This window comes from Tasmannia lanceolata, unplaced genomic scaffold (assembly GCF_043159265.1).
Source record: "Tasmannia lanceolata isolate RefF3 unplaced genomic scaffold, GAP_Taslan_0.1 ptg000006l, whole genome shotgun sequence".
NCBI lineage: Eukaryota > Viridiplantae > Streptophyta > Magnoliopsida > Canellales > Winteraceae > Tasmannia > Tasmannia lanceolata.
The window spans coordinates 14,332,133-14,344,234 of record NW_027518683.1 but is presented as its reverse complement, the minus strand read 5'-3'; the positions used below and the strand labels follow the sequence as shown (position 1 = coordinate 14,344,234).

At 38.7% G+C, this 12,102-nt stretch overlaps 1 protein-coding gene across 7 annotated transcripts in view; it reads right to left on the bottom strand.

Moving 5' to 3' along the window:
- Positions 1-12,102, bottom strand: part of LOC143879828 (P-loop containing nucleoside triphosphate hydrolases superfamily protein) — a 36,237-nt gene that overhangs the window by 4,314 nt on the left and 19,821 nt on the right. For 3 of the 7 annotated variants that reach the window (XR_013251401.1, XR_013251400.1, XR_013251403.1), the window contains exons 12-22: positions 11,925-12,062; positions 7,909-8,241; positions 7,432-7,705; positions 6,122-7,341; positions 5,430-5,832; positions 4,362-5,281; positions 4,162-4,227; positions 3,960-4,085; positions 2,406-2,650; positions 1,175-2,301; positions 346-638 (exon numbers count right to left, since the gene is read on the bottom strand). Coding sequence is in view for 2 of the 7 variants with exons in the window: in XM_077382451.1 (XP_077238566.1) it covers positions 472-638; positions 1,175-2,301; positions 2,406-2,650; positions 3,960-4,085; positions 4,162-4,227; positions 4,362-5,281; positions 5,430-5,832; positions 6,122-7,341; positions 7,432-7,705; positions 7,909-8,241; positions 11,925-12,062 (5,019 nt within the window). In the remaining 5 variants the exon portion in view is untranslated. Of the gene's footprint in view, positions 1-15; positions 639-1,174; positions 2,302-2,405; positions 2,651-3,959; positions 4,086-4,161; positions 4,228-4,361; positions 5,282-5,429; positions 5,833-6,121; positions 7,342-7,431; positions 7,706-7,908; positions 8,242-11,924; positions 12,063-12,102 lie in introns of those variants that run through there. The other 4 variants (XR_013251402.1, XR_013251404.1, XM_077382451.1 and 1 more) reach the window with 2 other exon arrangements.

Here is a 12,102-nt window from a genome sequence, read left to right as displayed (position 1 = left end):
TAAAACTCCATATCAGATCCGCACCAAAACTCAGCCTCTAGCCAAAAGGCAATGCTTTTCCATTAAACAACCAAAAATTATAAGTTAAATATTTGCTTGTACATGCAGCGATGGAACTGACCAGAAATATGGTCATCTACAGAGACCAAGAAGGCACAAAATTTGATTTTCTCTATTCAATAGCTACCCATCTAACTAGATCCTAACATCTCCCAAGTATACAATTGACCAGATAGGATATAAACAACAGAGACAAGAAACACAGATAATTTAACAGAAAGAGGCTCATTTACAGAGGTCAGTGAAGGTGTTATAACTTATAAGAACTGAAAGTATTAGTTGAACCTGAATGAAGAGGCAAAAATTGACCCAATGACCTTATGGTTGGCGAAGCGGCAGGTCTTGTGAATCCTACCAGTTCCTTGTGGCCCACCTTTTGAAACAAGTGACTAATTGATAGACATAGAATGGTCAGCTTCCTTTCCAGTCCCGAACCATATCCTTGAAAGATTTCCATTCTTCATTCAAGTCACTGCTACTTGAAGAACTCCTCCTCATTTTTTGAACATGATGAATACGAGGGTGGGAAGATCCAGTTGGCCTTTCTTGCACATGGCCCGCTGATGAAGTTTGCTTCGCTGTAAAAAAAGGTTACTTGATGTCTATATATCAGAAGGGTAATAAAAGGTATAGAAAGAAGAATTTCCAAAGCAAGTTAAATTGGCAATCCCTCAATGAGGCAAAAATAACACAAACTACAATGGAGGGATATCTAAGTCCAGATTACTCACAGTAAGAAGGGAAAGGACTTTAAAAATCAAAATTACTTCCCCCCATCCCCACCCAAACTCAACCCTAAATCCCAAACTAATATGTCCATTCCCACACTCCCCTGTTCCAGAGTGGCAGCCCTCTATTTTAAACTTCTGTTTTTTGCTGTTACGATTCCCAACAGGTTATCGACAGCCAATTACAGAAGTTCTAAACAAAAAAGGTATGTGTATGGATGGGTAGAAGGGATGTGAGCAAGGATGAAATAGGGAAGAATTTATCACTGGCTAATTACAATAAAAGCATGTGCCTAGCATGAGTTCTCTTCTAAGTGTGAGCCCACGCAAAAAAAAAAAAATGTACTTCCAGGCATATCCTAACCAGGTCAGGTAAAGAAGCTTGCCTTTGGTTGTCTTGGGTGCCTTGATGACAACTTCTGCGGCTGTGCTGGTGGGGGAAGGCTTCTTGGCTGAGGCAGATTTCGATGGAATTTCAGGCTTCTTTGAAGATATAAGTGCTGAAGATAGAAGAGCATTGACTGCATCACGTTGCCGCTTCCTTGACGCAATCAAATTATTGGGAGTCTCTGCTATGGTAGAAACTTTATCGCCAATGTTTTCCTCTCTCTTATTTTGGCTGTCCTCAGTATAAGAGTGTGAAACTGCTGAATTCCTTTGGCTAGAGTCACCAAACGCACCATGCTTAGAAGACTCCGGCCCTCCCTCTGACACAGCCGGCATCAGAGCTCTACAACCAGCATCCTCTTCTGGTCGTACCTTAGCATAGTTAGTCTTGCCTCCCAATTTTTCAGTAATGGCTTTCTTCTTACCAGTGTCCACTGTTCCAGCTAATTCATCTAGCTCTCCATCAATCACTTTTTCGTCCCCTTTGCAGTCTGGTACACGTTTTCCATCCGTGATTGACTTCAGATCCTTTGAGGCTTTGTGGCCCTTCCGTGAAACTCCACGAGATGCATGCCCACCTGTGCCTTTATTTGCTTCACTGTCTACATGTCTACTTTTCCTTTCATGGGTCTCTTTAGAACTGATCCTGGTTTGTTCAACTCCCTGCCTGGAATTATCGACCTTTTTGTCCGTTCTAGAAGCAGAAAAATGCTTCCTAAACATGGAATCATATGGCCTATCAACTGAAATGACCAAATTTCTCTCTTTAGCATTTTTAAGAAGAGCAGCCCAGTTGAAGTTCGTCTCCAATGTCCTTGCGTTACCAACAATCCACAGAGAGAGCCTGGCACGAGTCAGAGCAACATTCATTCGTCTCACATCCGCAACAAAACCAATACTACTAGAATTGATCCCAGAAGATATATCACTAGGATCTGATGCTCTGACTGTAGAAAGTACCAGTATATCTACCTCACGGCCTTGAAATCCATCAACAGTGTTAAATTCAATATCAACAGTAGCACTTGGTCCAAATGCAGTCGTAAAACGTGAACGCAACAATGAAAGTTGACTCTTATAGGGAGTTATAATGCCCATCCTACCACCAGAGAACTCTGATGGGTATCTGTCTCAAAAATTATAAAATAGAATAAGAAACTATATTTTTTTTAAAGCTAATTTTGCAAGGAGGATAGATAATGCTTGTATTTAAAAAAAAACAAAAGCTACCTTTTCTTGAAAAACCTTACAACCTCGACAGCCGCATCAGCCTCTGACTCATTATAGAGAGAAAATGCACCAGCATTCCTTCGATGATGTTCAAGGCCATCAATGATATCAAAGAACACATAAGGTCCAAGGAACAGATCCTTATGAAATGGTGCGGATTTACTGGCCATTTGATTGCCATTTAATAATTTGTTGTCATAAAAGTGTAATGAAGGGAAACGACAGATCTCTGGGTGCATCCGATACTGAAGAATAACAGTATACACAAACATGTCAAAACAGTTTACGAAGAGCATATTCATTTTTATTTTTTTTTAATGGTACCAAGAGCATATTCATCTAGAAATAATTTCACATCAGTGGTGAAAATATTCCAGCTAACAAAATGTTTAGTACTTGTATGTTTTTTAATATTTGTATGTTATCAGCACGGTTTTAAATTTCAACCGAAATTTCGGATTTCGGTGGAGACTGACACCGAAATCACTCATACCCGAAATGGTATTTTATTTCGTCCGAAATTTCGGAATTTCGGGTGAAATTTCGTTTTTCCACGAAATTTCACCCAAAAACCCGTTTTTTTTTAATCATTTTATTTTACAGAAATTTCGGTAATTTCGGCCGAAATTTTATATCGAATAAAATAATGTTTTTCTGGTTTCGAGGGATTTCGTCGGAAATTTCGAAATTTCTAATTTCGGTGGGGTCCGAAACCGGTACGGAAACCGAAATTTTAAACCATAGTTATCAGTGCATTTATAAGCCATATCCCAATCTGAATATAATAAAGTAACTACTGCACAGCAAACTCATTCAGAGTTCTTTACCATTAACTATTTAGATACAAGCAATATTAATATCGATGCAAATGACAAACGATACAGTGGCTGAGGCATTAATGCAAATTCAGATGCTCGTGGGATGGGGAAAAATCAACTAGAAGGGATAAATCAGCACAAAAGTGGCCTATATGACCAACAATAAAACATAAATCTCAACTGTTCATATACATAACAAAATATCCAAATACAGTAAGGTTTTACCTAATAGTCATGCTGTTGAACATTCAGGTCAGGTGGCTGACATGGGTTTTTTTCTGTGTGCGCGTGTGTGTGTGTGAAAAATGGAATGTCCTTGTCACATTGGAAATAAAACCATTTTAATTACAGAATCTCCTCATCTCTATAATGCTTAAATAAGTTTCTCTAGTTTAAGTAGATTGTTTTTAAAAGAAACTGTTTGCCATGTCGAGGAGAACGGCAGACCTAGCCCACCACTGCAAATGATGAACACAAATCCACAGACATACAAACATAGATGCAGAGTCATGTGACTTCTTCATATTATATCGCATGATGTAGCACCTTCATAAAATCACAAATCCAGTGTGCCCAAGCAAAGGGACCTGATCAGACACTACAAACTCATGCATAATGGCAGTCAGTCATGGGTTTATAATGCCTCCATTCTGTTTTCATTACTAAGCAATTTCAATTAAATAACTGGTTGCAAATATAGACAAATTTCCTTTGGAAATACCAGGTCAGAGATTACCTGTTCAACAAGCATTATTACAGGATGCCCAGCTCTTTGCAAACGCTCAAACATGCTACATTGGTAAAGAAATTTGCTGGCAACACTCGAGAGGACCGTTGCAGGAAGCTGCTTTGGATCACCAACCTGAAGAAGAGAAATTTCAGAGCAGGTTCAAGAAATGATTCTGTGACAGGTATTTGAAAATCAATAAAGCCATTACCATGATGCATTTGGTTCCACTTGATTTTAGAAGCTGAAGAGGAATCAGAGTCGCTGGTTCAAGAGCCTACAAGAGTAAAAAATAAAAAAGTAAAAAACAAAAACCCAGAGGGAGGAGATCACAAACAAACAAGAAGCTGTTAAGTGGTATGAATATCAAATGCCAATGGGTCAAAATATCAGACATAAGAGAAGACATACTTGTGCTGCTTCATCAATTACAACAGCATCAAACAAAGAATGTGCAGGCGAATTTCCAAATCTGTATTTGGAAACAGATTCAGCACAAACACCATAAATATCCCCACCAGATCCACTGAGTGTAGTCACAACTATTTCCGCTTCTCTTAAGATGGACTTGCGTAATCTATGCTTAAGTGCTCTTATTTCTTCAGACGATTTCTTTTCACGAGCTTGAACAGCAGCGAGATCTACACAAATAGCTTTTTTTTGTCCATACAGAATTTTGAGCTTAGCCTCAATGTCTGACTCGGACACTTCCGGCCGATCATCCTCTTCTGTAGAGCCTTTTGTCTCCAAATTGCCATCTCTTACGCTAGCACGCTTAGCTTCATAGAACCGGATGCTATCTACTGCTTTTTCCAGTTTCAAACGAAGTGTCACAGAATTGTCTACACTCATATCATTTTTAGGGTCATTTTCGTTCATCTTTTCTTCCGCCAAACGTTGCTCAATCAATGTATCAATAAAAACTGGCAGCGAATTAGGATGAACAGTTTTTGCATTTCCAATTCGCACCAGATAAGGCTTGTACATATGTCCATCATTGCCATATAGGCCGTCACTAGATATTCTCGATACCAGTTCATCGACTGCCGCATTAGATTGAGCACAAATAAGTATCCTTCGTCTCGAAGAATTTTCCACTACTCCGGGGAAATTATTTTCCTCTTCCTTAAATAATTGTCTAGCAAGCGATGCATCCTGCCAAGCCCTTGCAATTGCGGCAGACTGACTGATCTGTGGTCGTGGATTGGTGCAAGGGGCACTGATTGGTCGCGAAGCGCTAGTTTGTTTTGTCGAAACATTATTATTTTGCGATGTCCCCAAAGCAAGCAATCCACTCACAATAGCAACAATTGTTCTAGTCTTCCCCGTGCCTGTAAGTGAAAGCATTGAAAACACATTATAGTTTTAGCTGTTGGAAAAAATTTTCTTTTTTTTTTCTTTTTTTTCCTTTTTGAATGGCTATTGGAAATGTTTTCTAGACATGGGAACTGCAATAAAGATCAAATAAGTGGTATAAACCTGGAGGACCCTGGATAAGGGACAGTTCAAAAGATCTCTTGGAGTCATCAGTTCCAATAGCAACACTAATAGCTTGGAGCTGACTGTCATTAAATGATGACTTTAACATTCGCTGCAATGGCTGTGACAGCTTTCCCAAATCAACATTTTTAGGTTCAGGATAACTGTGAGGTCGATGGACAGGATTCAAGATAGTGGGAAGCATTGGAATATCCTTCAATGATGAGAGTGCCTGGAATTCTCGAAGCTGAGGAGTAATGCTCATAATACGACTTACGTACCACTTGCTTCGTTCCATAAGGAGCCTCGCCGATTTATTTAAGTGTGATGAAACATTTGCAAAATAAAACCTGATTACCAAAATGCTTGACCTGTGTTTATTGTCTTTCTCACGCCTCTCCACCTGAGATATGGAAGGACAATGCATCAGGCAAAACAAACCACACAAGTAATATCAAATTAGACTCTTTTTTTTTTTATGACATAGGGTATCCTCACCCCACTTTAGGGCGAGACTAATCCCTATGGATGCATGTAATCACCCGTAAACCACAAGCATCGGGTAACTCCGAGCCTCTGAGGGTACTCAAACTAGCGTCTATGGGGAGCAAACCCACGACACTAGCCGACGTGCAAACCCCGTCCAGGTAATATCAAATCAGATAAACATGCGACGCACATAGAATTAATACCTTTCCAACCATGTGAACATTTTGGGCAGAATTTTGCAGGGGAAGTTTGGTGAGCAAAACCAAGTCATTTTCGGAATAACCTCTAGATGCATTGGATTCTCTGGCGTCAGGGATGCAGCGAACAAGATGAAAATCATCAACTCTTTCTACTGACAATACACTTAGACTTCCACAGTACATTTCTTCTGTTGAAGAAACCTCTAAATACGAACTACGTAACTGGGCTTTAAACTCTTCCAAGATCAAAGGCCGAAAAATTTCAACATAATGATCAGGTGATTGAAAACACATAGGCACCTCTTTAAAATTGGTTGCCGACGTGTCTTCATCATTATCTGCAGACGATAATCCCACTATTGAAAAGTAGTCTATTTCCAAAATGTGTCTATACCAGTCATCCAGTTTCGGAGGCTTAAACCTTTTGACATCATCATCCATCCTTTGAAGGTTACCAGATTTATTTTCCATAGGCATTTCGAGTTGAATGACTTTCCGCTTAGGAACAGAAACACTCGGTTTTGTGAGTAATGGACGTGGACGTCCTGCGAGTTTGAGGGCACGCTCCCAGGGATCATCCTCAACATCGCGTGCTAACTCTTTTCTGACAGTATCTATTGTTTCTAGATCCACATTCGTATTAGAAGTCCGAATAGAACATGTCCGATCTAAACTTTTAGGAAAGACAGTTGGATGAACTGACTTCTCATTTGCAGAGTCGGCATTATTTAGTGATGAAGAAGAGTCATTTATATTGCATGCATTGTTCATTTCTGGTTTCTTAGCATCTAAAACTTCAACTGAAACCGGATTGTTTCCGGATGCATCATGGTCTCGCTTCTGAGAAGGAGGTCCAACAGTACCTGCAACTTCTTTGGCCTCAAAGGCTCCTAGAAACTTCTTTGAAGAGCTAATGCTGGCAGGCTTTTTCCGATCAGCCATGCCAGACAAAATGACCAAATCCAATTTCTCGGCCTCGTCATCTGAAAGAACAATCACCTCATCTCCGGCCCTTCTTTTTGGCAGCATCCCTGAGTCCAGTTCACACGCATTAGCATCACCAGAGGAAGACGGCTTTGTATATTTTCTCTCGAATGACAAACTTTCAGAATATGAGGGTTTTGCCTTCAATGTTTTCCTGTCAACAGTAGAAACAATTTCCCTGGACAATGCAACAGAAAGGCGCGATACTTGATCCTTCATGTCATCAATTACAACAGTGTCTGAAATTAAAGATGCCCAGACTCCATTAGGAATGTAGCAATAAAACAATGTTGCAACTAACTTAGAAAAGGAAAAAGGGATAAACTCACCACATGAAATAACCATTTCAATTGCTCCAATAACGAATGCAGAATCACCATGGCATACGCCTTTCAATAATTTGAGTAAAGAAATGACACACTGCTTCCAGTGCCTGCTTATAACGACAAGTGATGATTTTCCCCAATCCATCAAATCATGAAGCCATTTTAAGTCAAATACATTGGAAACCATGGTTTCAGAACTATCAGACAACTTAGATGGAGATGAGATAAGCTTTTCTAGAATAACAGGGAGCATCTCCAATAAACGGACACATGTCATCTGAAACAATGCAAATCGAATAATTAAGTAATTAAAGGGCCACTACAGACAGATTATCTAATCAAATACAAACGAGAAGACAATGGATCAACCGTGGGTAACATAAAATTTTCTAGTCATGGGTTAACTAAGTTAGATATGCACTTTCAAAAAATATGCTATAAAACAACAGACAATGAATATGTCTATAAGGACCACCAAACCTGAGATGTTAAATCACCAATAAAACCCTTCCCTTCTACCAAGCATTTCAATGAAGAAGGCCACACAACTCCTGATAGTAAGCGACAGAACTTATCCCATAATTTGACATCCACAAAGTTTGATGAACATCCAGGGAGACTGACTGGTGAAAGATCAAAGAGTGGTTGACGCAAAAATCCCCCTTCTGATGAAAACATCAATGGATTTGAGTCATAAATCGGGTTGCCAGGTGTCTTTTGGGGAGATGCACCAACTTCCTTGAGAAGCTTCCGTACAACGAAAAATAAATGATGTAAATTATGAAAATTTGATAAAACAGAATCCAGTAGGACCTACAAAAACATAGATATAACAGCAGATATAATGAGATGCTGAAACAACAACCAAGGCATTATGACTGAATGTAATGAATATCAAGAGAATGGGAGCTGATTTGCGTGATAACCCAATAACCATAATCCAATCATTGCTCTGGCAGAATATTAAAAAGAGTATATATGCAGTGAAAATAGTGGACTTGTCCAGGGAAGCACTGATTTCTATCTAGATATACAAGGAAAGGTAACAGCAAAACTGAAAGAAAAGAAAAGAAAACGGAGCTTTTGCCAAACCACAAATGTCATTAACATAATACAGCTATAGAAAGTGCTTAAAAATAAATCAAACCACAAAGAAAATAAGTTGGCATGCATAAGCGAAGGAAATAAACAAATCCATATTATTTACATTCTTAGGGTAGGTTAGCAACAAAAAGGATATAGTCCTAAGTGTGCCTGGGTTATTGACTTTCCTTCCCTATGGATTTGGGAGGAGAAAACAAAGCCCGAGTTCAATGACTCCTCTAAAAAGTTAGAATAACCTCCACTCGTGTAGGATAACCTACACGAAATGACAGGAATGTTTCCATTTCCATCCCGCCGAAACCATACTGAAACTGAAACATAGTATGAAATATAGTGTACTATATTAGTATGTATTACATAATTATATTTATATGAAGAGGAATGATAGACTGAAGAGCGCCTTGCAAAAACCCATCTACATCACTTGGTTTCTTTAAGATCGTTAAGAAATAGGAGGCGTACTATTGTTTTTTCCCACCTATATCACCTGATTTCTTTAAGTAATAGGTGTTTAAAATGGAGTTCACAAGTGTAATACGAAAATCTTAAGTGATTGGGACATTTAAGTCAATTGTAATTAATCATTTAAGTTGGTAAATGACCTCAAGGACCCACCTTGCAACTTAAAAGAAGTCTAGTAGTCTATCATTCATAAGAAAAAAGAAGAAGTCTAGCAGTCTATTTGTGGTAGGAAAGATCCATGAAATGGGATTTCTTCATTCATAACGGCATTGGGAATTCAGTCTTTGTCATAATAGGAGATTTATTTTCATCTATAAATCTGTAAGCATATGGCCCTTTTCCAATTATGGTTGATTAATTAAAAAAGTTAGAGTTTATTTCTTGTTTCTTGATGAGTAAGATGCCTATTCTTTTGATCAAGAGAGATTCTTGATTCCATCTAGGCAAGAAGCTTAGATCCTTGAGGGTGGGAAGCATTCCTTCCATGAGCGATTCTTGGATCGGCTAGGTGTGAGGCCTAGATTGTGGTGCGAGGTCATAAGCCGAGGGAGCTACGCCTTAGGGAGATCCGGAGTGATTTCATGGATTCATCTTTCGTTATTCTAGCTTATTTTTCCCTTTTCCCTAACCCTTTTCAACTTTTCTCGTTCACTTTTTCCCTTTTCCACATTCTCTTTCACCTTCCCTTTTCCCCCTTTCACATCTCATTTCCACCCTCGATTTTCCCTTTTTCCACCTTCTCTTTCACATTCCTTTTCTCCCTTTCCACATCCCCTTTCCCCTCCCTTTCCATATCCTTTAAAACCCAAACGAACCCACGATCGTTTCCCTTACACAACTACTATAAACCACCCAACCAATTGCTTCACTTACACAACCTGTGAACCATTCAACCGCTCATGAACCAATCTTTCCCCAATATAACAAATCTTTATCGATATTTACCCCTTCTTTGCATTCTTTACCTATTCGTTATCAAGTCTTTAGCTTTCTTACACCTTTCTTTAAGGATTTTCAAGAATTCAAGAAACCCTTCAAGAACCTTTCAAGGACTTTTACCTTTGATCAACGTTATGTCCTACATCAATTGGTATCAGACCGAAGTATTAGTCCTTCCTCCATAGGTCTTACATCACCAAGTCTGTTTATGAGCTTTTAAAACCTAATCCAGACAATTGATTTGATGGTACACCACAAAGCAACACAACTTGTCAAGGTCTAATGCTGAGGAAGATCTCGCCCGCCAATATTAAGGCTTGCAAACAATCGATGATTTAATTTTTCCATACAAGGATGAGTATTTTAGTTTCTAAGGATATGTTGTACTTATTGTTTACTTTTAGAAGTGTTCAATAAGGATACTTTGTACTTATTGTTTACTTTTCAAAGTGTGCAATTACCTTAATACATTAAGAATATAACTATAGTACAAAACATTGTCCAGAACTCCAGATCACCATGGACAGACATGGGCAAATGTTTGCACTTGGCACAGCCGTTAAGAAACTCCCCAGATCAACCATTGATTTTCCCGAGTCAACTTGATTGTACCCCTATCGTGTCAATCAAAAAATCCTTTGAATTATCAGTCAATAAAAGATTCACAGCGCCAATAATTCACTCAACCAAGCTGATTCAAGTTAACTTATGTGAGTTAGAGTACGAGGTTTCAAACACTGGTTGAGATTGTCAGTTTGATGGGCCACCACGAGGCGACACAACTGGTCTTGCTCCCATGCCAAAGAAGATCCCACCGACAAGATCAGGGCTCATGAACAATCAAGGGATTTGGATAATCTGATAGCAGTGGGACCAATGGCAATGGTCGAATTTGTTAATTACATTACATGTGAAGTTGGGGGCATTTTAAACAGTGACCATCCAAGTTAATTTAGAGAAGTAACGTCCTTTCATCTATTTCTGAAAAAATGGAGAAGGTAAATTTAAGGACTAGATGCTATTAAGGTAAGATGCCCACACTATATTACGCATGGCAGTGGCACACACCAGCGCAACTTGAACGCGACCAAATAATGTACCGCAATACTAACGGACTCATGGTCCAAAAAACTTGTCAAACAGATAATGCTAGCTATGTATCAATCGCCAGTGAAACGAATAGTTAAAATGAAAATGTCCAATACTCTAAATTTGACAACAGTGATTGGACCACAGACCTCCATCGCAGCACCATCATTTGGTAAGGGCTGGCTTTCCACCAACATATGCTAAATGTACAATGGTACAAGTACCTTTTCTTAGTAACACTAAAGGCCATCTAATAGTGTATGGTCTAAAAATGCTTACATAAATGTATATCCGAATTACGAACATAAAGTCATCATACTTCTTGAGTGGGTGCTGTAAAATTGATAAAATTGCTGTTCTAATTCGGTGGTATTATTGTTATTTTATCTTTGGCTTTAGTTATGCAAGTAAGTGCACTTTAGTCTTTCCTTGTAACCAAAAGTCGTCATGATTACAAAAGAAAGTGATATTTGTAGTACCTTGCTTAATAATGGCACTCTTGTAAGATTGAAAAAAAGTCATTGACAGGCAATGAGAACAGTATTTAACAAAGTGAAATTTTCAATTAACAAAACAAAAGAGTGGCAATAGTTTGTGAAATTTGCCTTAATAAAACAATCAATGGTGTAAGACAGTGTACAACTACGGGCCTTTCTTCTCTCCTATTTTTCTTGTTTCTCTCACTTTCAACTGGGATTGTGGGAGATGCATATGACATAGTCGATGAGATGCCGAAGGTTTATGAAGATAAAATAAAAATGTAGCAAGATAAAACAGTTATTATTACTACATACAATTTTCTCTCAGAGGATAAAATAAAGGTTTATGAACATTCCACCCGAGCTTCTTCATTAATGTCAACTTTAGTAATCCTTAAGAGAACAAATGCAAGAAATGTTTACCAGTTTCAAAGCATATCTCAACCCCAAATAAATGGCAGACAGAGAAGCAGCACTGGAGCAAAGGAATTGCAGTCCAGAAGCAAGACCTCTGGTCTTTGAAACATGTTCCAAGATAAGCCTATCCACGTGCCTCACATTCTGCAACAAGAGAAGATTTATGTGTACACAATTGGACGTT